At 38.2% G+C, this 26077-nt stretch overlaps 1 protein-coding gene across 1 annotated transcript in view; it reads right to left on the reverse strand.

The window, feature by feature from the left end:
- Positions 1–25129, reverse strand: part of LOC122183040 (connector enhancer of kinase suppressor of ras 2-like) — a 118551-nt gene extending 93422 nt beyond the window's left edge. Inside the window, exons 1-2 of the mRNA XM_042876772.1 lie at positions 25015–25129; positions 14077–14240 (exon numbers count right to left, since the gene is read on the reverse strand). Of these exons, the coding sequence (XP_042732706.1) occupies positions 14077–14240; positions 25015–25129 (279 nt within the window). The remainder of the gene's footprint in view (positions 1–14076; positions 14241–25014) is intronic.
- Between the last annotated feature and the right edge of the window lie 948 nt (positions 25130–26077).

Consider the following 26077-nt stretch of genomic DNA (forward strand, 5'->3'; position numbering starts at 1 on the left):
CAGGTTTAGATGAGAAATACTGATTGCTAAACTGACCTCAAGCAATGTGTCATTAGAAGAGCTACATAGCCATGTACTTTGTCAAATCTCCTTAAAAACTTGTTCACAGGACAGCTCAGTGAGCACAAAGTTCAGATGAGCCCAGCACATTTCATGTCAGCAGAACAGGACTCAGAGCTATATTGCAAAAAGCGTAACTGCTGTGAGAAAGTAAGAGCCAATCTTGAACACAAAATGTGAACAGCAAGTCAATGAGAAGTTTGCTTCATCTTTTCCATATTCAAAGAGAGAACTACTTTTTATGTCCACTTAATATGGTACGCGGCAGCGTTATTACCTTCAAATAAAAAGTTACACGAAGATGGCCTGATTTGTTCAATAACAAAGATTTAACAGTACACTTTAGTTCTGCTATTCCTGGTGCCAAATCAAGCATCTTTTACAAAGCTTGTCATGTAAGGCATTCAAAACACCACAACTTAAATACTGAGCTGCACTCACATTTGCATGTTTCATACATAAGGTTAAGAATCTCCACTATTTATCAGTGCAGCCCAGCTGCGGTGGCTGGAGCTGCCAGGTCTTGGTTCCAGACGGCAGCAGCAACAGCTCAGAACCATTAACAAACCCACGGAGATGGGCCTTTGCCCCTGTGGGTACTACTCTGCCCCTAACACCAAAACACTCTCAGCTGCTCCCATTCCAGTCTGCCCCAACAACAGCACACCTGGACTTACCGTGTGCTCCACTCCTTCTCAGAAGCCTGTTTCCCAGTTGCTTTAAACTGATGTATTTGTGAACTGCCATAGAAAGATGCTGCTATGCCCTCTTCTCAAGTCCCAGCACTGATGGATAGTGAGCTGAATTGGGAATTTAATTCATAAGTTCCACTTTTGCCACATTTTTGCCACATATTCCCACTACCAACTGGTTTTTGACCAGACCCATTCTCAGATGGCATAAACTGATTTAAAGGTATTGTGGACTTGCAACCACTGAGGCAGCAGTGCAGGGATGCTCTGCAGAGAAGCAGAGCTGCTCCCTCCAGGCTGCCCCGCTCCCCCAGGGCCATGCATCCCACCTGCCTCCCTGGGCCACCCTGCCACGTGCTGAGCCCTGAGCTGACAAGGAAAGAAAATCCCCAAGCACAGTAATGGGAGACTGCAACCTCCGTTGGGGAAATGCCACATGGGATCCTGCAGCTTCCGGCTGTGTGCATCGCTGTGCGTGTAGCTCCAGCAAGGGCAACAGCCTTGCGATGGAAACCACAGCGCCCACAACAGCGTGTTCATTATTCAATATTGGGAAGAGGTAATCACAGCTTGCTTAATAAAGCATAAAACCAAAACCACATACTATATTTTTAGCATAAATTGTTCTGACATTTGAATACAGTGAGAAAAATAGGTGCAGCTTTGTAGTGTTTGTTGTTTCTGTTTTTAATTTTCCTTTCTGGATGTGTGTTCTTAAAATACTTTGATTCGTAAAAATTTCTTTGCTTTCATTACGTAGACCCTGCTCAGATTTTTTTAAACTGTTCTGTTAATGATACAAATGAACAAAGGTTACCAAACTAGCGAGAGCCCAGAGCCCAGCAGGCGTTGTATCTCAGTCAGGCATGTCTTTGTTTCCTCTTTAAGAATTTGCAAACTGAATCTCCTTTATGCACATAGCAAATGGAAGGAGGTAAAATAATTTTTTTCATGTAAACCACAGAGGACCTTCTCTTGAAATTATCTGAACAAATAAACGAGTTTTACTGTTGCATTAGAATACTAAATTAAAAGTCTGTATAAAACTCCATTCCACAGAACATGACCTAATTTTAAGTATTTATTATAGATTTGAGATAAATTGCTAAAAGATCCAGATTGGTATTTTATGTGAACAGTCGTGACGTAAATTGAGCTGAAGGAAAGAATAAATTACACCCTGTAATTAGCATATTAAATTTGATAGTGTTAAAGATCTGCTGCAGTGGTTTGCAGACAGGAAAAAATGATTTCACATGCAGTCTGCTAAAAGTTACTGCTTTGGCACAACTAGTGCTCGCAGCATGCTGGGGTCTGCCACTTAATATCTGATGCACTGTATATATAACTGTATATACATATATATATATATAGTATGTAGGTTGCTTTGAAAACAATGCCTCCTATGAATTTCCATGGAAACTACACCAGATACAAGATTACAAAAAGCACAAAAACACTGTTTGTTAGTTACAAAACACTGTTTTTCAACACAGTCACATCCAGCATTGATTAGCAAGGCCTGTGTGTCTTGCTCATACAAATCTGTACCAGAGGAGGTGACTACTGTTGCTGTTACCACTGCTGAGATATAGCATTCACCACCTCCCTGTGCTCACATCCACTGTCTGTTCTCCATCAACATTCAGCCAGCATCAATAAATGGGTGCCATTTTTTCTACATGGGGAAATTCAATTCCCCCCCTTTGCTTCAAATGCACTTCCGTGTCACAAGCCATTCTGTCAGACTGCCCCCCTGCTGCCATCTGTCACACAGCAACAACATGTAAGGGATATCTGCAGGAAGTTTCAGCTTCTCTGCCATCCCACCAATCTCCATTTCTGCTGTTGTGAGCAAACATCATAAAGTAGAAAACAGTACTTTGAGAGCAGCCCTCACACTCACACAAAGGAGACATACATATACATGTGTATATACACACACATTGCATATATGATTCTGGGGATGTGAGGAAGATGTGCTGCACTGGCTACCATTTGCTGATTGCCTATGCCTGATGGCTCAGAGCAGAGCTATTTTTTAACCACAGAGCTGTCTGCAAGTGACCTTCCATGAGCCTCAGGAACCTCCTCTGTCTTGAATCAACACAGAAAGCTCAGTAGAGATCATGAGTCAGGATACAAATTCAGTCTGGAACCTTAAACATGTCTCCTGAATGATAAAAGTGGGGCAATGTTCATAATGAAATGCAAGACTAGACAACACTTAATGAAAAGTTAAAATTCTAAGAAACGCTGTTCTAGGAAATGTGTGTCAGCTGTAGCTCACACTGTGTCAGATTTGTCAGTGCACAGTAGTATTTTAAATTGGGTAATGATCATGATCACATATTTGGTGAGCAAAGGAATAAGACATCTGAGTAACAGGCAATTGAACCCTACGTGACCTAATTCTCAGAATGTCTTATCACAAACCACCACTTCTGCACAGTTTAACTTCCCTGTCTAGAGTAAATGTCTAGTGGAATTAGTGCTATCATAACTTTTCCAGTTACCTTCTAGAAAGGAGATGCTGTACTGCACACTTAAGTGTATTAACACACAAAATGATAGCTGTTCTAAAATTATATTAGGATCATTTTCGCAGATTACAAAGCATATCTACCTTACTAAATAGCATGTGATTTGTTCTGAGCTATGGAAAGGAAAAATATAGGTCACTTCTGGATACATGCTACTTAAACTAAAATATCAAATAATTTGTATTTTTGAAAGTACATAAAATCCTACCACCTGCTGTTTTACCAGCTGTAAATAAATTCCCCTACTGATAAAATACACTTCAAGGCTTCACAATACTTCAAGGCTGAAGACTGCAGTTCAAGAAAAATATTGTCTGAATTTGTCTCAGAATTTTCATGAAAGATCTCTTCTAAATCACTTTATTAACAACAATAAAAATAATCCGTATCACCTTCTTTGATAATACTTGACTGTCATTTTACTATGGCTGTTAAACTGCAGTAGTAAAATTTAGTTTATGTACACAAAACACAATGATATTTCATAAAAGTATGAAATGCATTAATTTAACTATGGTAATACTATGCAAATATGTAAAATACATTAAAAATTATCTGAAACACCTCAATTCTTTTCTCTGCATAACTTTCCTCCCCCTGGTGCTCTCTTCCATTATAATTATCTCAAGCAAATTGAGTCACAATTCTTTCTTGCATCCGAAGTGTATAATTTGGAACTTGTCACAGTGCTTTTTAGCACTTCATACACCTTCCTACCATCTTGTAATAGATACACTAATTAAGAGTAAATATTTTAACCTTATTTAAAAATGTAACTTTTGCATTATATTTTAACTCCCAGAGGAAGCTTTAGTGTTTCCACTGTCACTTACATTTATAATGTAATCAAGAATTATTAAGGTACAAGAGGATAGAACTAAAGGTAACGGGAGGACGTTTGGACTAGATGATCTTGTGGATTCTTTCCAACCTTGAGATTCTATGATGCTGTGATATTGCACTATCAGTCGCTTTAAACTCTCTGCTATTCACTTGGAACAATCTTCAGAAACACCGGAACAGCCACTAGCCCATGACGTGTAGTTTCACAAAAGCATTGAAGAACAAAACTTCTTTTAAGTAAAGGTTTTCTCTCAGAAGAGAAGTCTCGTGTCTCATTTCAGTTGGGAAGAGACGCATGGTCATCTACACTGAGTTATTTCTGTGGAGGCAATAAGCCTTCTTTTTCAGAACCAGGAGAGACTGAACCTTACCCGTGCTTAAAATAGCACTTTGGTTTATCTCAGAGAGCTGATGCTTTTACTTCTTTTCTTCGAACTTCAGCAGCATGCCTCTGGGCCGTTCGTGTCTGCTCTTTGCCGTACTTTAATTCGCATTTTCTGCTCAACTCCATCTTCACCAGGGGTTTGAATCTAAACTCCCATCAAGTGAATTTGCGTTTAAAAAAACTTCTCCACTTTAAAAAGCATTTAATATTTTCTCATATTTTTGAGCAAAATAGTCTTATAACCACAGTGATGTAAAACTGTGACTGTACTACACCACCCATATATCATTTCTCTGTCAAGCTGACATCTGTGCATATTTAATAGCTTCAATGTCATATCTCAGAAAACATACCAACAAGGAAATAGAGCTGTGGCAGCATCTCTGTTCCAATATGCACAAAAGCAAGACCCAGGAGGATGGAAGAAAGTTGGTTTATTTTGTGGTTTTGCACATCACAAGATAAATAGTTTCCAATTACTTTACTTCACTATTAAGGAAGACCTAACTGCATATGGCTTCAATTAAAACCCATATGTAAGCCAGACCTCTGTGATGGCTTGACCTCTTCCATATGTGCTATGCAGAATATGCTGACTGTGGATGCAGTGATAAATAAACAAGATCAAAAGATGACCCAGTAGATATTCCCTCCAAAGCATATTAGTCTGTGATCCGCTAACTTTTAAGCTGATCATCAACTCTTGCCTGCATTTGTGGTTACGAAGTTTCCATGTCACTACCAAAACATTAAATCTTTTTTTACGGATATCTGAACTACATCCTAATTATTTATTAAATTTTCTCTTGCAGATCCAGGGAACTCCACTGGCTGTATTTCATGGGCAGAATATCTCAAGCTCCTACCATCTCTTTGCACTACTCCCTAACCTTTATATTTTCTCTGCCCCTCTCAACAAAACCCAATGAAGCCACAGATGTGGAGCACACTGTTCAATAATCACAAACCCTTATTATATTTTACTAAAATTTTGAGACCAATTAATCTTTGTTATTTATTCATAATAATCATAATTTTGTGGAAGAACCAATTGTCCAATAATAAAAAGTCTTATTTTAACCTTTTTAAAGTATCTCTTGAAATGAATTATGAGTGCAAGATTACAGAGGATAAGAGATGCAGTATGTTGCAAAAAATCAGGATTTTGAACAGCAGTGAAACACTCGAAGTTCAAATAATAATTGATAGGATTCCTTTTTGGAAATACAATGTCATAACTGAGCGTTACACTCCTGCATCTCCTTCCCACTGAGAATTTCAGTGGTACATTGCTACTTGTGCAACATAACATGCACTGAATCAGTATGGCTTGCAAATCAGGATCCTAAAGAAGAAAATAAATTATTCCTTTCTGCAAGGGAAAAACAATTTTGCTATTGAGATACATAAGCAATAAATAAAGCTGATCCTTCCCTATGAAAAAAGCTACAATCTTAGAAAAAAGTACATCCATTTCTAAATTTCCCAATACTGGTTTTATACCACTGTTTTAAAGTCACGTAGTGTTATTATTTTTCATTACAAGAGTAAAAATTAACAGTGCTTGACATGGGCCGTTGCAAAGACAAGAGTTTCTTTGATGTTTAAAACTTCAAGTACTTCACTTTTAGGTTATTCATAAAAATATATATACATTTGCAGAACTTTTTTTTTTTCAGTTAAGGAGGAAAAGCTAATCTCTTCTTGCAATGGCTCGTTGTTCTCCCTTTATGCTCAAAAAAATTATCCTGGACCCCCTGAACTTAATGTACTTTCCTTCTACTATTTAATGTAATTACCTGGGTCTGAATTAGCTGGATCAAGTCAATGTACTGCAAATCCTAGCTTTAACGTTTTGACCACCAGCATAAGTTACTGCAATACATGAAAACTAGTACTTTCAATAATATAAGTTTAAGGTAGCAATTTCAACAGGCTAATAGATTTATTTATTAAAATGTTCAATGAAATAGTAGACAATTAATGTTATGCAGTAATTCACAAAATACATGCAGGTTTCTAACAGAAAGCATGAAGGTCCTCTATGCTAAAAGTCTTGATTTTAGAGAAACTGTCTATTTCTCTCAATACAACCTATTAAAAAGTATCATTTCTGTGTTTGCAATGAAGATTAGAAGAGAAGTGATGCTGTCATGAAGCACTACAGAGCTTATAGCTTTACTGAGTTTAACTCTGGCGCATAAGGATGCTGTTTCAGGGGATTTTCATGTCATCGCAACATGCTTAACAAGATCTGCACTTGTATACTTCACAAAATGAAGCATGAACTTTTGAAAATCTTGCAATGGGTATAGAACCATTTCTAGTGACTTTTATTGTAACAATGACTTGAAGTCATCAGTAAGCATTATTTAATATCTGTATATCTGTAAAGGTCTAATAAGTATGTATAACATAGCAGCCAACAGAGCATGAAACTCAAACAGCCCTTCTTTGACACTGCAGGTTTTCCCCCCTCTCATATGTGAGGAAATCAAACAAGAAAGATAAAGACTATCTGAAGCCACTGACATGAGCCTCATGTTTACAAGTCAGTGCACATATGGATATCTGAGCTCAGTAAATTAACATGGATATGCATCAACAAACAATAATTATGTTTTACAACAGCCCATAAAGAGCAGAAGAGTGATGGACTCCCACTGTCAAAGCTTCACTACATTCAACTACAGAAAAGTTTTCATTAGTCCAAAATTTATTGCACCCACCAAAAATAAACAAACCCTAAACACAGCCCACAGCCAAATCTCAAAACAAGGTATCTGGCTGATATTATAGTTACATATTTGGTCAGTGTTCCTGGACTGTCCAGAGTCAGCAGTATTTCCACAGCTCCAAAAAATCCAGAGGACTCACCTCAGCAAACTTCACCAAGACACTGTTGGCTAAGCTAAGGTGCTTTTCAGAAAATTTAGCAGTACTTACTTTTGCAATTTATACATGCTGTCTATAAAACTCAAAAAATGCCTAATCAATGCCCCCACATACACAAATGAAAGAAACAGCTGCTTGGTATTAAATACCACATAATAATGTTGTGAAAAATACATTTACCGAAAATACTATATTCTGCAATCTATGGCATTCTATATAAAAACAGGAACTCATAAAGATTAGGGGCTGTGATGGCTGATCAGTTTTGTGCATGTGGTTTTGTATGACAGGATTGTTGTTCATATCATAATACAATAACCGCCATCATGAAAGCCAGAGTGATCTGAAAAGGATAGCCTGACTCAGACAAACTCCCACACTTCAACCTGAATTAGAGTTTCATCCCTTCAACCTGGTCAAGCCTTGGCTCCTATTTACTCAGTCTCTACTTGCAAAAAAAAAAAAACCCACTTTCCTCAAAGCTCTGTGAAAATGTAAATGCACTCTTAGTCCTCCACAAACATCATGCAGAAATGGAAAAAGTGTAAAAATCTATTTTGAACTAATATTTGCAGTAGCAGTGTTGATAATCTCTTACAAGATATTTATTTATTTACTTATTTATTGTGGAAAGCTTTAATCATATACACTCTAATGACATTGTTAAAAGTACTGTAGAAATTCAGCAACGTGTTTTATCATGAAATGAGAAATGGCAAAGGACAAACTGTTCATTGCAGGGGAGTTGGATTAGATGACCTAATGAGGTTCAATAAGGCCAATTGTAGGGTGCTGCTCTTGGGTCGGGGCAATCCCAGGTATTTATACGAACCGGGGGAAGATCTCCTTGAGAGCAGACCTGCAGAGAAGGACTGGGGGGTCGTGGTAGACAAGAAGCTGGACATGAGCCAGCAGTGTGCGCTTGCAGCCTGGAAGGCCAACTGTGTGCTGGGCTGCATTAAAAAGGGGAGGCCAGCAGGGAGAGGGAGGTGATTGTCCCCATCTACTCGGCTCTTGTGAGGCCACATCTGCAATACTGCATCCAGGCCTGGGGCAGGAAGGACATGGAGCTCTTGGACACTGAAAATCATACTTAAAACTTCATTAGTTTTCTTCAGTGTCCTGATCCTGGTAGATTTTTAGAAAAACAATATTTGGTAACACACTTGAAGATTGGAAAAGAAATTACCGTAGAATCCATGAAATTGTCCAAACTGCTTGACTTAAAAGTCTAAAGAATGAAGCAACTAACTAGACTAAGCAAAAGATGATGCATCCTTTCTGTTGTGTGGAATAGTCAGCCAACACATGCAGTAGTATTAATTCAGTAGGTTGGCACAGCATAAGGGATACCACTGGGCTGCCAAAAGATGAACTTCTTTTCCAACTGAGATGCATGTGTATGTATAGACAAAATTAATGCATGTGTCAGTATCGTCTAAGGACACTAAGGAGAGAGAAGACCTCTTCATTTTTCTCTGCAGAATATCTCAAAAATAAGATAATTTATTTCTATCTATTTAAGCATCAATATATAAAATGAATAATTCACTCTGGAATAATTATATTAATCTTTGAACAGGGGAAGTGGAGGTTGAGGAAATAAGCATCTGACACATCCAATGACTTGTTAAAAATGCAACTTGATTACACATCAGGCAAAATAATGAAAAATTCTTCCCAGAGTGCTTCCAATACTGACAAAGCAAAAAAGAATCAGCAGAAAAGATGAAAAGCATCTAAATAGAGATCACTGTAGCTACAGCCACTGGAAAGTAGTATTACTTTAAGGAAAACTTGAGTGATTTTAGTACTGAAGAAACAACTTCATTGGTAGATACAGAGACAGCTGTGAAAGATTGGCTGTGTCGTTTCAGCATGGTGCACCTCCCAGTGAATGCCTGCAAACTGCTTTCAGCCTGGCCAAACTAAAATACCATAATTGTTGTAATTTTATCAGTGATGGGCCTGGTCATTTGTTCGGGAAAAAAAAATAACAATCATATTTGTTTGGTAGCTATGCCCCATACATGCATAGCTTAAACAATATTGTAAATATACTAGCAAATTAAACTTGTGCCAGATGTTACAGACATGTTGATGCACAGGTGAGTAATTTGCCTTCTAGCAGGAAAACTGCTGTTCTTGGACTGCTAGCCTTTGCAGTAAATGCAGGGAGAATTTTTGTAATCTTTATTTCTCCTTAAAAGATATCACAGCACATAATTTCACTAGCTGAATGCCTATGAACTAATTGTACCTTGAATTACTTTAGATGCAATCTATGTTTGAACATGCTTTTTGTCCTTTTCCATTCACTTTCCTTCCAGACATCAAAGTCCTAGTAGTATATTTATGTTTTAATTGTGGGGACCTTTACTACATACCGACTTCAATTGTCCTAATGAAATTAAATTTAAATACATAGATTTGAAAAACAAGCCACGTTGACCCCAAAATCACTTCTTTCTCCCCAATATATTTTACCATCTCTCAAATAATTATTTTCCCCAGGCTCTGCTACTACTTCAGTCAATCAATGCCTTCGTGCAATTAGTCCTTCAATACATTTCCTGATTAGCATTTCCACTTTAATAAAATTACAATACAAAGCCTAAATGGTCTGAGTGTTTTCATCCATAGATGTTATTTAGGTCATTTCAAATAAATAACTACAAAGCAGTTTCTGACCACAGTGGTAATAAAGGATTTTGATGCTTAAGATACATTTTTTTCACCACAGCTATCATTTCCAATTATCTTCATAATTAAAACAGTACTCAAAAAAAAAAAAAAAAAATCTTTCTAGAATGGTCAAAGAATTGAAACTGAAAGTATGGCTCACCTATGACTTTTACTTTCGTAGCACATAAATTCAGCCTCGAGCAACCCCAAGAAAGTGCCAGCTCTTTCTCCCCTATAGTGAAAGATACCCTCACCTTTTGCCCCTCAGTTCTACCTTTTCAAAAATCAGATTATTCTTGCATTTTAAAAATGTTATTTTTAAGATAAAAACATATATTTCTGTTATGCTTGGGTGTAACAAATACTTCCAGTATTCTCTTTTTAGATTTCTCATATCACCTTCTTTCATACTGCATATCATTTTCCAACAGAGAATCTTTTCTACATAGGACTCTCACAATTCATGCCTAATTAGATAATGCTCTGGACTGAGCTTTCCAAAGAAAAAACATTCACTGAGATTGTATATATTAGTAACATCTTTAATGATTTTATTCAGAAACAATATTGTCGTTCGAATCAATTAATCAAGATACAATATTAGATCATAATTCTATTCATTTGTGAAAAGTGGTACAAAATCATAAAGGGCAAACGTATAGCGGATTCCTCAACAAAGCCTTCCCTGCCTTCAATGGCTTGCATTTGAGTCTAATTAATAGCTTGTTCAGGACAGGGAAGAAAAACACAGAACTGTATCCTATTTTTAGTTTGCTTTTGCTCTTAGAAACCTGGGCATTTAGTTACGTATGTGCTGTGTGTTGCTTCAGATCACAGACAGAAGCAGGGGCACTGCTCTTTGATGCGTAACCCCCAACAAACAAGCATTGCCCACCCCTGCCAAAAGGCAGCGTGGGCTGATGGCCAGAGCCTAAGGGAGTGCATATGGGAAATAGGGCTTCGCAACGTGCACTTCTGGTGTGTTCCAAGAGCCTGAGAGGAGACAGTCAAATTTCCCCTGGTTTCCTGAAGCAATAATGTAACTGTTCTGCAGCTGAAATCATGGCCAATGTGCAGCTGAACTTCTGATGCATCGCTGAGCCTAAGCTTACCTGAGAGATTTCTACAGCACATTGGAAACACTTCTGCTTAAAGTCTTATATAACCCATCTTGCTACGATGGAGTGGAACATCCCATCCCACTAATGCTGCCTGTAAGAAATAGGTCACACAACTTGGACACTGCCAATTGCCAAATAGAAATCAATTTAGAATGTCATGTACAAAAAAAAAAATAAATCAATGCTCATTGACGTGGCCCAGCAAGCGGATGATACGCAGAGCACAAAGCAGGACTGATGGGCATTGATGCGAACAGGAGCACAGCTATCTGCGCTTGGGAGCGCGCGGTGCGGAGCACGGTGGATGCTCTGCTGGAAGCACAGGGTTTGTGAGTGCTGTGGGCAGAGGGAGCGAGCCCTGCTCTTGCCACCTCCTGAACATGGCGTGCTGGGCAGGGCTGCCTCAAGAGATGTTTCCTCTGCATTTTCTTCATAACAAGTTTTGAAAAAATATTTTTTAATGCGTCTATATGTATGAATCTAAACATACGCTTACTTGGTACTTTGTATATTCTGACAATATGTAAAAACACACACCCAGCTCATTAGTGTATTAACATCTCAGTGGTTGGGGTTGCACCAGGCTGCATTCCATTTACTTATGATAGAACTCAGAAAATTAGGAGTCTTTAAGACATTCTGATTCAAACAGTTTCTTGTATGAAGTTATTCTAGTTCCTGTTTAGTGACATGGGTAAGATACAGATCCCTCTTTTTTTATGTTTAGTTTTACCCCATTTTTTTTCTTAAGACTGGCTGGCCTACTAAATATCCATTACAGCGCCTATCTCCAATCCACAATTCTCACTGTTCACCTAAACAAGCAATAACAGATTAATGTTTCAAAACTTTGGGCACTACAGTAATATTTTAGAAGAGTATTTCAGTGTTAATAAAGGCAGCATCAGATCTCCTACCATTCAACCACTGCCATTATTTAAAATAATTTTTCAATTATGGTTTTCAGTTAAATAGACTTAAATTATTATAGGTTAAGAATAGATATATTACTTAATCTTGTAAAAGTTTTAATTGTGATCCTTGCATAGTAGGAAGCTGCAAAGGCTAAAGAATGCGTTGTACATAGCAGCAAGGCAGAAATGTCAGAAGCAAGAGAATACCCCCAAAAGCAGAGCCACAGGCAGCAAAGATTCATTCATCAGAAAACACATGGAATGGACTGGAAGATAAAAATTTAGACAACGAACAAAATGTATTTTTAAAGTAGGAGTTTTAGAAAGAGTAAGGATGGAAGGAAGGATAAGGGCTTAAAGGCAGGAGGCTAAATAACAGATACCAGGAGCTGGAAAATCCCAACCCTGCTTTAAAAGGAAAAATAACAGCGTCATGGGAAAGCACAGTAGGATGAGAGCTGCACTGCTGACCTGCAGTGGGGCCAGCATTTAGGAGGTAAGATTCTTTTATTAAAAAAAAAAGAAAAAAAGAGAGATTGAGAAAAAAAAGAAAAAGAAAAGAAAGCAGTGAGGGTCCTCCTAATAGGCACTCTTGAATGAAGTTTTCTTTTTCCAGAAGAAATTTCCTGGGTCTTTTATGTCTTACTGGTATCAGGCAACAGCACTGTATTGTTCTTTAAATAAAATAACACTAGGGGATATTTACGTTCCTTTTATCTGAAGGCAATTATTTAGTTGAAAAACATCTGAGTTTAATTCTAAAATGATTCCGAATCCATACAATTTAGCAGGTTATGCATTGCACACCAATTTACAGGTATGCCTGCATCAAGCTCAGAAGCGTGTTCCTACTTTTAACATAGTTTTATTTATTATTTTCACGTATTTTGACATAGAAATTGCTTAATTTGTAGAAGAAGATGTCAAGTTACATGAAGTATATTTTGTAATTAAGAGCACTTGCAATAAGCATGTGCACAATAAAAGGTACTTCATACTGTTTTTTTCTTCTGGAACATCAAGTGCATTTTGATGCAATTGTTTTCTCTTTTATTCCTTAGTGCAAGTTGCCTTGTTGGAGGCAATTTATGTTATCAGAATTCCACAAGATCAGTGACTTGATGAAAAAGTAGAACTCACGATAAAGAGGTAAAATTCTGGAACTGTCCCTTACGATTTACATACTTTTAGATTTTTAGATATATTTTCTACATTCTTTCATCTGTCTTCTTGAACAAAGCAAGCACATTTTTCTTTAGAATTAAGTTAATAGAATCCATTTGATTTTCTGTCAGGAATAATATAAAAGAAAAAAACAGTTTCTGATATAAAATATTTTGTTCAGAGGCTAAGAGAAATAATAACCTGTTATATGAAAAAAAAAAGAGTTTTATTCAAAATTTGGATGCTTGCAGGTTGCTAAGGAAGCTTTAAATCAACATAGATGCCTGTTCTTTGGATACAGTCAATTTTATCATCCTGATCTTGTCTTAAATCTCATTTTAAACAATCTTCCAGTCTAATAAACATTACCTTCTTGTTCCTGAGTACAATCTTTTTGAACGTTGGCATGGTTAAAACATTCAAGTGTACTTGGTTCAGTGCAGTGTGGCAAATGTCTGTGGAATGCAGGGGCATATGGTGTATAATTACAGAACCATATGGATGCCAGTAGTAATAGTCAACAGCATTTGAATACAGGACCTAATAAGTTGGAGGAAGAGCAATAATAGACCATCATACACAATCATAAAATCATAGAATCATATGGATACATATAGTTTCTTTATAGCTGAAAGAAGCCTGTCCTTTAATCTGGCAAAGCCAGTGTTTCTGTACAAGCACACAGCGAGAGAATGTAGTCTGCACTATTTTAATTTTGGCTTGGAAATTTCTAGACCCACATAACTAAGATGAGCGATGCAGAAAATTACTTACCAATGCACAAAGCAGATCAACTGCTTCCAGTATCAGTTCTTGGTGGCCAATGCGAGTAACTCCCAGTTCCTCAAGCTCTTGGTGAGTGATGTGTAGCAGCTGTTCACCATTGATCTTTTCTCTTTCAAAATTTTTTATGTATTGTTGGAGGCAATCATCAAGGCCTTTTAAAACAAAAAAGCCAACAATGCACATTCAGAAACAAACAATAATTCTACAATGGACAAGTACAGAAATGTCTGTAGAATACAATTACAAATCCTTCCTTAGATCTATAAAGGAAAATAAAAATAAACACAGCTTAACTTACGTAGTAGCACACTTCATAGCACTAAAAACCAAAATTTGTACTACTGACACTATTTTCAAAACCCTTAAGCATTTTAGCACGAATTTAAAGCCTTCATGTTACTTATTAGGGAGATAAGGGGAAGGATAAAGAAGCACACAGTGACATTGTGGAAAACTTTTTTCTTATGATGTTGTGGAGCCCTAAGTATATGTTTAGCTTATGACTAGGAGTAGATACTTCTTGGGATGCTTCTTGTATGACTCTTCATATGGTGCAGTTATCTCTGTAATAAGGAAGAGTTCTTTAAGCTTAGTAATCCATTGTTAAAAGACCCAGTTTGGGTGTTTTTTTTTCAAGTCTAACTATCCAACTTTCTGAACCACATAACATATATGTGTTATTTTTACAGCCGGCATCAGATACAGTTATGCAATTTCTGCCCATGCACACAGTATTACTCCATTTCATGCTGAAACTTGATATAGTAAGAATAACAGACTTGGTAGTTGTCAATCTGCTCTCTGAGACCAGAAAAGGGACCAATAAACAGCCTGAGTCCAAAAATCTTCCATTCCTCCAAATCTATTTCAGAGCCACACAAGTTAGAACAGTGTGACTTCCTACTATTGAAAGTTATACCAGGTTATGTAGAATTCCCTCAAGGATTCTATTTAGAAGTGTACATATCCATTTTCATTTTCCATCTCCAAGGAAATAAATAGGAGGCATTACTTTCAGAGCAGTCCTCGTACTATATTCACTGGAAACTTGCTATTCTCCTAGAAAATCTCTGGAGACTTACGAATCAGATGTAATTAGAATTTTTGGAGGCAGGTGGGTTTGGTAGGTGGGGTTTAATCTCTAGTATTTGTTCTCCAGTGAATTGGGTAAACTCAAAATCCACAAGACGTATGGATATCCAGGAACAAGTGCAGAGTTTTTACATAAAAAGTGCATTCATTCAGTATATTTTTTGTCAACTGTTTCGTGCTAAGAAATACAAGTGCTCAAATAGTAACAGAATGCAAATGCAATCAATCTGTGTTAAGAAATCAGAAAATATCAACAGAATGGGAAGTAACAGACAGATTAAGATATTCTCCACAAGGAGGAAAATCGTGTACAATGACACTAGTGAAGAGCAGAGAGAAGACTGCTAAGACATCTCCCTTTCTATTGCTTAATATTGGAAACATTGGAATAATGTTGAAAATAATGGGGTTCCAGTTAATTGTATCTATTATTAAAAGTAAAGCTGCCTGAGATTTTCCTAGTACTGCTGAGATTATTACCAAAATGTAAACAAGTAATTAAGTCTGTATCTCAGGTTCCCATCTACAAAAAGATCAGTTTTAGCTATGGAACCATCTTTGTGGAGACAGGGTATCTTGGCTAACAACCATAAAGAAACTCCCTGGAACTGGAAAATCATGATGAAACTGACTACACGTATTTAAGGACTGCTAGGTTCCACATGGGATCTTTGTCCAGTGGTCATGAGAAAGACCTACAACATTCAGCTCTCTTTTGAAAGGAAAAAGGAATGGATTTATCATAAGTCTATAACCAGCAGTCTGTTTTGTTTGTAACAAATGCCCAAGCCTTTCCTCTGCTCTGGAAGCATGTGCAAACAGGAGACCACTTCTCTGCATCTCTTCCTTGGTTTAAATGATTTAATGAATGGTTTTATGTAAGTAGGCTTCAGTCTGGATTGGTTGAAAACTGGTCACTGCAAGTTGTGCATGCATTATTTAACACTGGAAATTCAAAGCCACTACACATGTCTAAATAATTCTCAGAAATATTGAGTAAACCCCATGGCAAGTGTTCACCAGAAGCAAACATATTTCTATGAACAAACTTGCCAGAAAAAGTCACTGAAAGGACTATCAAAAATAAAACTATTTTGAGCAAAAGTGAAACAAATTAATTTAGGATGTCAGTATCATGGTTACAAATGAGCATTTGTTGTAGTCAGAAAGATCTAAAAGATACCAGAAGAATGTGACACCCTATGAAAAGTGTATAGCCAGATGAATTAAATGTCCCTTTATGCCAGAGACAATATATGACAGAACAGCAAAATATGAAATTTGTGTTATGCATTCCTCTCTGTAATAGCTCCCCAGGGCATCTTTGGAAGGCGTTAGCTTACTGGTGCAAACAGTATGCCAGTTGACAACAGAATACAGAAAGACATCATTAAAAATCCAGGCTGTCTCATAGCATGACAGCATCTAATAGAGACACACACACAAAGAAGTATCTGTCCATTGCTCTCTGTCTACCTAGGAACTAAGTATTGTATCCTATTACTCCTTTTCTTCTGATATAAAAAGTAAATGTGAGGTCTTACAAAGCAAGAGTTTAGCTGACAGTAGTTTCAGTCCTTATTCTCACACTTGTAATTATCTTGAGCAGGAAAATATCAAAGATGCAATTAGAAAGAGTATAAAATGAGATCACTTTGACTCACCAAAGCAAAACAGAATATTTACTTCCTCCAGCCACTTAGGCCTCATTAGTGCTCTTTCTGCAATTTTGTCAATATAATTTCTGTTTACAAATAAGACTTATATTAGTTGATGTTCATAGCTATGAAGCTGCTAGGCTGCATTAACCCTGTTCTGTATGTAAGCAAATAAAATTAAATCACTATTCCCAAGTTACACAGTATCAGTATCACTGTTTGCAGGAAGCAGGGAAGCTTGCATATTCTTACATTGCTGGGGGTAGAGTTTATACATAACCAATATAGCGTTCACAATACAATAAAATAATTCAAGGAAAATAGTTTACGCATGCATGTTTTAATGTAAAGTTGAGATTTAACATCCATGAAATGTGCTACTTTGTCTCTTTCTGTTTTTAGGTAAAAGACAACTTATTCCATTCACATGGACTAGGAAACTTTATCTCCAGATCCAAAGAATAGATGAAAACCAAGATTTTTGCTATCTGCACTGCAAAACACAATCTTGAAAATAAGGCAAGGAAGAGAGCCTTAATCAAGGCAACATAAAGAGAGAGAAGAGGGAAAAAGTCAGGAGAAAGGGCTGGAGAAAGAGAAGTCAGTTAGCTTCACAGGTTTTTTTCCTGATCTGCACAATTATTAAGAAAGGAATTGATAAAACAAAGCAAAGCAGTGTGTAATAAAAAAATTCTGCATTGACCTAGCTGAAATCAGATTTAGGTATTAACTCCAAGCCAATGTTACAAAAGAAATACTAGAAATACTACATGTTATGGGCAACAAGGCCCATGAGATTAAAAAGAATCTCTGCATTGATGTCACCAAATATTGAGTTTGTTTTACATTAAATCCATAAACACAGTTTGCGTGTTATGTAAAGATCTGTCCCCCTGGCACCAGGAATATTGAGGGAAAAATGTGTAAAAGAAAAGAACAAATTGTTGCCTTCTATACAAAAAGTCAAATTATGGAGACAGGGCAGCTCTCACAGGGGAGAAATGTGGTAAAAGTAACTCGGTCAAGTGTGATCCATCACAAAAGAAACATAATTCTTAAGGTAAAGGTGTGTGATTTTTATTTTTTCACAAATGTCTTCATACGTTACATTTGTTCTCCTTTTCTTTTCCATATATATTAGTGAATCTTTGCAACATACTGGAAGTTATGCTGTTTTTTTTTAAATCTATCCTAACAATCCTTAACCAAATGATGGCTTTCTTCAAACTACGTCATTATTCCCAGAGAAAAATACAAGGCAGCTGGCTGGCACAACAAAACCCTGTCTGTGCAATGGAGGGGTTACAGGGAAGACAGACAGCAAAGTTCCTTTCCAGTTCAGCTTGTCAGTACAGAACTGCTCTCTTGAGTTGAGTCTTCTGACAGCAGAGGGTACACAACACAATACTCTCTAGTATGAAAACACTAGGTTGCTCATTCTGGTTTTAGGTCTTTGAATGAAAGAGAAGGAAAACAGCTCAGTGACTGGTTTAGCACTGATGCAAGGAGGTTAGGTAGAGCAATTACAGTTAATTTTGCCAAGAAATTAGGAACAGTTTGAATAAGGATCTGAGAGAATATATAAAAGCATATAGCAGAAATCTGAAATCACATTTGCAGAGATGTTTCTATACAACAGCAGCTGTGAAGTACAGATGTTAATGGTTGTGGAATGAGGATATAAAGGACAAAACCTGGAAGTCAATGGTGTGATTTCAGTTTTTTCAGAAGGATTACAGCCTGGTTTGGCTTCAATGTGGAAAGAACAAATTAATATTCCTATGAATGTATCTCAATAGGCTAAAATAAAAGCTAAACAGCAATCACATCTGACAGTCATGACAGAACAGTGACTTGTTGAAAAAAAAAAAAAAAAAAAACAATCAGCAAATCCAAGCTATGTAAGCAGATTCCATGCAAAAATACTGACTGTTGTACTAGATACTAGGAGAAATCCATTAAAGCTTCTCCAGTCCAGGTAAATGCTGATTTGGGAAGGCAGGCACCTTCTGAAGCATGGCCAGCCTGCAGCAGCACATCTCAAAGCAGCAACAGAGCTGGGAGCCACCAGGGCCACATCATAATTCAAAAGAAAACTGACTGTAGTGGAGCTGTCTCTGGGCGACAAGGGGAAGAGAAGGACAAACACTGCAAAGAAAGGAGCATAAAAGGCAGAAGACCAGAAACAGTGTCTGCTTTGAGAAAAAGCATAGAGAGAGAGACTGCTGAAGCAAGTTTAAAGCCATAGGGAGAAAAAAATCCACATCCTTTCATTCCAGCTGCTTATGCAAGTGACCTCGTGTGTTCCAAACAACCAGGACCTCACCAAAGATGCCCCACCTGGCTCCATTAAAGATTTCTCTTTCAAGGCAAAATTACTTGCAAGTCCGGAATATTAACTATTCACTGTTAGCAAGAAAGGAACGACTCATTTCTGTGCTGAAAGCTACCTGTTAATTACCCCTACCCCTGTTAATTACATGGGAAGGAATCATCAACCTCTGCTCCCATCACAAGCTTTAGTTTTACACACGCAGATCTGCCAGTGCCTACGTGCTTCTAACAGCTGAGCAACAGTAGTTGCAGGAAGAAAAAAGGATTTTGGAATCAATTGGTATTTTCTACATAAAGCAAGTTTTAGCAGCTAACTAGACAGTTCTGGAAGGCAATGACTGGTTGGTGAATGGAGAATGTAGGTGGGGAACACAAGCATTTTGCTAAATGAAATTATATTGAATACATGCATCAATTCATGGGTTATTTTGATTTAAAACTCCTGTGATTTATTACATTGGCTTTGGCAGAGTGGATCTTTTCCAATCCTTATATAACTTCTAACAATGAAGATCATCAGGTGGGTATTTTTTATCAGTGACATTAGAAGCTTTGTAAGAATTATTCAGTCCAAATAAAGGAAGGGCATAATCCTCAGGACCATGTTCACACTAAGCTCCTGCTCAAGCACCAGCTGCTCATTCTTAAGCCCTGTCAGGAAGAAGCCATTGCTTAGAGTGCCTGGGAGAAGGATCCTCGTGTCCCCCCAGATCAGAGAGACATGGAACACATTTGAAAATACCCTAAAAAACCCACCAACCTTGGAATATTTTCAACCTACACTTAAAAGTCTATCTAAAAACTAGAGGATCTCATGCATTTCACATCTTTAAAAGCCTACTTGTAACATGCCTGACCTATAACATCATAAAATTGTAGACAGAAACTACGTTAAAAATTACAATACACAGCATGAATGCTCAAACAGGCATAAAAGCAAATTAAGAGTCTTCTTTGAAAAATATTCAGTTCTGGTATTATATGACCTTTAAGTGCTTGACTGTGCAAATATAATATGTTTAAATGTTGGTTCCTGGGTAACTTTCCCATGTCATTACAATAACATTCACAGAGATACAGATGGATGTTTCAAATGCAAATAGAGGCAGAGCTCCACTACTTGAATTCCACAACCGAGAATCACAGTGGGATGAGCTCTCTGAGTGGCTGCTCCCCACACACTGACTAACCCAAAACACCAACTTCACTGCAGCTTCGAGTGGCCCAACCTTGGCTGGATCCAACTCCTCTGCTTTCTCAGCTTCCTGCACCTCACTGGGCTCACTCTTCAGCCACATCCCCTGTGATCTCCTTGCAGGTTCCATAATCTCAGATTCTCCCATTCTCCTAATGATTTGCAGAAAATTGTAACTTTTTTTTTAAAGCATGGCCAAAGCAACAGGCTTTCCCGTGATCGCACAATGTCTATAATTACAAGCTCTTTTTGGCAGCAGTTTTCCAAGAGAACTGTAATATCAAGACAAAAGCAGCACTGAAATATTAATATTTTAAGAGTTCAGAGCACCTGGAAAGAGAGTTTTATGAGCAGACGTGTCAGGCAATATTAATAACAAATGAGCAAACTGCTCCACTTTCAAAATTTGATTTAACGTTATGCCATCACCCTTAAATTGACATTTGGATATATGAAGTAAGTGACTTAATATAGTTCTGCCTTCATTACCTGTAAGTGAATAATAGTGAGTGAAGACATTCCCCACAAAGTGACAGGCACTGCTGAGCCGTGGCACCACCGCAGGAGGAACAAGCTGCGCTTTCAGAAAGCTTGCTGGAACCACACCTGACCTTGAGGATGTTTCTGGAGGATAAGTGTCACTCTCAGAGAGCACATCACATTTTCAAACCAAGACCACACTCCTGCACAGCAGTCTTAAACTTGAGAAATGTCACTTACACTGTTACTGACGAACTTGCCATAAAAGTGATAAAATACCCAAGCAGTTCTGTTAGCTCTCTGTGCTAATAAAAGTTTGTTTTTCCCCAGTCCTATTAATTTTCTCCTTGATACAAATACTACAGCAGCCTCCGGTCATTTGGAAGCAGCGTGGCTGAGAAGGATCTGGAAGTGCCAGCAGGTCCAACAGCCAGCATGTCCACACCTCTCATTTGTTGGATTATATGCTTCCACATTGTGGTATGACTAAGCTGAGATACTTGGACACTGGATCTGTTTCATTACATTTATTTTAAAGAGAAACTCTTTGGCCAAATGCTAGGCAAGTCGTTCTATCTATTTCCTGTGCTGAACTCACGTCCCACACTGCTTTGCTTTTTAGAGACAAAGTTTGATGAGAATCCCTCCTGGCAGACACAGCAGTGCCAGCTGTGAGCTGGGCCACTTGTCCTGCTCCTCGCGCCTCTGTGCAGAGCCACACCGCAATCTGGGCCACAAACTGCTCCTGTAGCTCTGCTCCTTGCTTACCAGCTATGGAACTGACACAGAGGAGGTGGTGAACATCATCTGGTGACAGAGCAGCTGCTTCAGTTGGCACCACTGCCAAGCGTGCTTTTCAAAAGCTGTGCCATAAGAGAACTGCACATGGGAATTCTTTCCTTCATTTACATTTCCATTTGATGAGATGGCAAACTTAAGATCACCATTCCTGCCATTGTTCCAGACATATTTACAGCTATCTTGGAACTATTAAAAAATCTTTATTTCATATAGTTGCTTATTTACATAGTTCTTAAACTCAAAAGGCTATACGTAGATAAGGTAGACATTTAAAGTTAGGTGCAATGGCTCCTACTCTAAATGCATCTCTGATTAATTTGCAATAGCATTCTACATTAAATTCAGCTCACATTCATAGTCAGAAATATCCAGGCACAATGTCACAGATGCTTCAGAACAAAGGTTTCCCAGCCAAAATGCACATAAAGGAACAGAAAATTTCTGAGGCATATGTACTCCTGCAAAACACTATCAAGAAAACAAAGCAAACTTATAACAGGATAGCCAAAAGCCCCAAATCCCATTTTGTCAGCAAATGCTAACACTTGCAAACCTGAGAGGCGATAAAAGAGCTGACAGAAGACTAAAAATTGCTACAGATATTTCAGTGCCAAAATATATTAATTCTTGTTTTGACTTCACTGACATGTTTTACTAAAAATCCTAGATATCAAAAGAAAGGCAAATCCAATGCATGCATTTACAGCAAAAAGCACAAAGAAATAAGGTTTCTGCTCAATACAATTTCTTCACAAGTCTAGGGCCCAACACACAATAGTTTAAACAGCTGCAGGACACAAATCCTAGAAGCAGAACCTGGGCTTGGCAATTCCTTACTAAGTTCTTCATGTAGTTGCCAAAAGTCTTGGGGAAGCTGCCTGCGATTGTTGCAGGAGTCAAAGAAAAAAACAGTATTCATGCTTTCTTCAGAGCTGATCAGCAGCTTTGTTGATAGCATCTGTTGGTCACCACTTAGCAAAGCAAAGTTGTGGATGAGGTGGGCCTGGGTTCACACACACCTCCTGCTCCTGTTGTTGTGGGGAACTCGGACTCCCAGCCCCTCAGCTCTCCATCATGTCCTGTTAGCAGCACAAATCTGGAGGATCTTAAATTAAGCTCTTAAGCAGTTTGGAGGAATTAGTTCTAGCAATCACTGATTAGCTCAGCTAGAAGTCAAGTGATTGTCAGGAGCTGTCAATTAATTGTCAGGAAATTCCCAAACTAGGCAATGTTATTCTTTTGTTACAGCCAGTGTGAAACTAGCAAAAAACTAATAAAATGGAAAGAAGTAAAACAAGAAAAAAAGTCTAAAATCCCACTGAAGGAAAGTGTTTTTCTTTCCTTATATTTACTCATTTTTATTCCACTTATTTATATGGCAATGTCAGAAAAAAAAATTATGGTTGATTTTGAACAGGATGAGGGCTAGAAATTTCTATTTGCTACCATTTTTCAAGCAGGAGAAGATTAAGGCAGATTAAGTCTCTGGCTTCAACTACACGACAAAAAGCATTGCTGCATTTTAAATCACTACTATTTTGTGTTTGAAATCTGAATTGTAAATGCTATGCTATTTGATCTGGCCATAGCTTGTTCCAGATTAAATCCTATGTACCAACAAGAAACTGGCAAGAAATATATCATTTCTAAAAATAAATATATGGCCAAAAGTCTGTGAACAAAATGATTACAAACCAACCTACAAGAAAATTCTCATCTGCCCAGTGAAATAAAAGTTTCTGGTAATTTAGTATTAAAAAAACATAAAGCCAAGTGATTACAAATACAAAACACTTCAAACACACACACAGATGCTTGAGCCACTACTTTTTCAGATGCTTGGGACACTTACATGGCAGCATGCAGAAATGGGACACAGGACAGGACTAGAAACTGAAATTTAAATCCAACTAGGAAGGATCAGACTGGAAGTACTGCAACATTTCCATCTAGAGCTAAAAGCTGCTGCAGCTCGAGGTCCTGCTGGTGCTAACAAAAAAAAAGAACACAGAAAACTGAACACTGATTTGAGACCATTTCCAGTTATTTTCCCATTCTTTGTGAGAAAACAGTTATAACTGTTTACTTAAACTATCAGGCATGGGGTAACAGATACGTGATGGTAAAAGGTAGGTAGCGGCAATGTCAGTAGCAAGCTTGTCCACAGAACCTCTAAGCAACTGCTGGTGAAAGGGCAAATGTTTAACTTAGTAAGAATACTAAGCTAACAAGGGGAAGCAAGTTGCACTAACTGAGCAGGATTCATTTATTCTTTTGTCAGCAGAAGTAGTCTGATACACAGTAACATTTCTGGGGACATTCCTCATGGCTTCTTAGGGAGCAGGCTGCCTCACTACACTTCAGGCATTTCCCAGTGAAATCCTTGAAAAAGCCTTCTGGGGTTCACAGCGTTATTTTTCACCTATGCCAGAGGAGTAAACACAGAGAGACAGGAGAGGATTAAAGGTGCTCGAAGGAGGCTGGGCAGCTCCTGAAGTCCCAGTCAGGAAGCAGCCCGCTCCTGTAGCAGGCTGATGCAGGCAGGATGCTCACAGCTGGGTGTGCTGCTGCCTCTCGGAAGGGTCTCTGAGCACAGCCCTGAGCCACGCAGATGGGAGGCTGTGGCAGGACCAAATCGCATGAAGATTAATGCGGGAACAATAAGAGAGAGTGTAGAAATAAATGGAAGAATTATGGGTTTCTGCATTAAATAACTGTGACAAGAAAAGAGCAGGGAAGCCAGCCAGAGATGGTACTGAAAGGCCAGAGGTGAACAAAATGCGACTTTCATATTTATGAAATGTTTTTGTAAGTTATGTAAATAGCTTTTTCTAAACTATCATTTTTTCTGACCTTCTAGGTATGCTAACTTCATTTCACAGGCCATACCTAATCGCTGTGCCACCTGTCACTGCAATCACTTCTTCCTGTGCTGCCACTCAGTAACTCACAGGTACACCTGGCTGCCGCAGCTCCGTGCTACATTCAGTCTTTGTTTCTCTCTCTTCTTTTGCAAAAAATATTACTTCATGTCTGCTTTCCTACTGAGCCACTTTGCTATTCGCTGCCTCTCAGCATCTCTCATTTTTCAAATATCTGATGTGTCAACTGTACTTCTAAAGATTATCTATTTCTTTTCAGATATAAAAAGGTGCACTGAAGGTGCACTTCCATAATGGACATAAGCCAATTTCAAACCATGCTGCTGCTGAAAGAGGGAACAACTTTTCCTCCCATCTCCTCTCCTGTACTGGCACTGGTAATTTTATGGCTGTACAGCGAACCAGATCTGCCAGCTTCAGCAAGTGGGAGGTGAAGTGCACAGAAGGTGAAGGGAAACTCAGCTGCTCAACCTTTTCTTTTTACTTTCTTTTGTCAACATGTTAAAGAACTTTGGTTCTTTAGCAGCTAAAGCAGCTAAAGCATTTTTCTGCTCTTTGCCTCTCACACTCACTACCTCCAAATGTCTTTGTGGCGGCATGTTGGGCTGGACCGGGGAGCTGAGTCACCCGAACAATAGCTCAGGAAAAATACAAGAAAAGGGTTTTGTTCAGCAGCTGAATATGCTCCAATGCAGTTTACGGTACAGACACCAACCAGAGCAGCATTAGCAGCAGGCAGGGCAAGGAAGAATTACAGGGCACAAACTGCATGCAGGTAGAAAAGAGTGGCTACAACACCAAGCACAAAGCAGGACACAGAGAGGGTGAGGACTGGCTGCTCCCTGCTCCTTTGCAAGCACAGATGCTTCTGAAGTACAAAATTCCTACCAGTTATGTCAGATTTTTTAAAAAATGTGTTGGTAGTACAGAGGGCAACAAATCAGTCCCTTTGCAAGAGACAGAGATGGCCTGAGTCCCAGCTAGCCCTGATGGGACAGTGCTCCCCTGTGTACAAATGTGGTCAGGGAAAGAGGAAGAAACTGATGGCTGGGTTAATAATAACAAAACTGCAGGAGGGAAGTTGATTTTGGTATGTTGCCCTAAGGAATCATCAATTAAATCCTTGACAATTACAGAAAATCTTACGATGCATCTTATGTTTAATTTCATAACTGAAAAAGCAGTTATACTACATAACTTGACAAATTAAGCACAATTTGTTTAAAATATAAATCTAATTAACTGGACAGCTTTTTTGACAGACCTTTGCAGTCTGTGGAAATCACAGTACTAAATTTTTATATGAGGCCCCCCACATCACTGGGCATACACAGCTATTTGAAAAATGCATTTTTTTATGCAATAGACCTTGGAGGGCCTATTCTTGTTACCAGTCATTATTTAATATAAGAAGCACTTTGGTGATTATTTGTGCAGGTCTGGCCTCAATCCAAGTAGGAACTTAAGTGCCTGCCTCACTTCCATATATATTGCTAATCCTCCCATTGATTTGCACAGGAATATTCACATGATTCTAATTAAACTTA

The sequence above is a fragment of the Lagopus leucura genome, unplaced genomic scaffold (assembly GCF_019238085.1).
Source record: "Lagopus leucura isolate 7727_CA_CO unplaced genomic scaffold, USGS_WTPT01 Super-Scaffold_100016, whole genome shotgun sequence".
Lineage (NCBI taxonomy): Eukaryota > Metazoa > Chordata > Aves > Galliformes > Phasianidae > Lagopus > Lagopus leucura.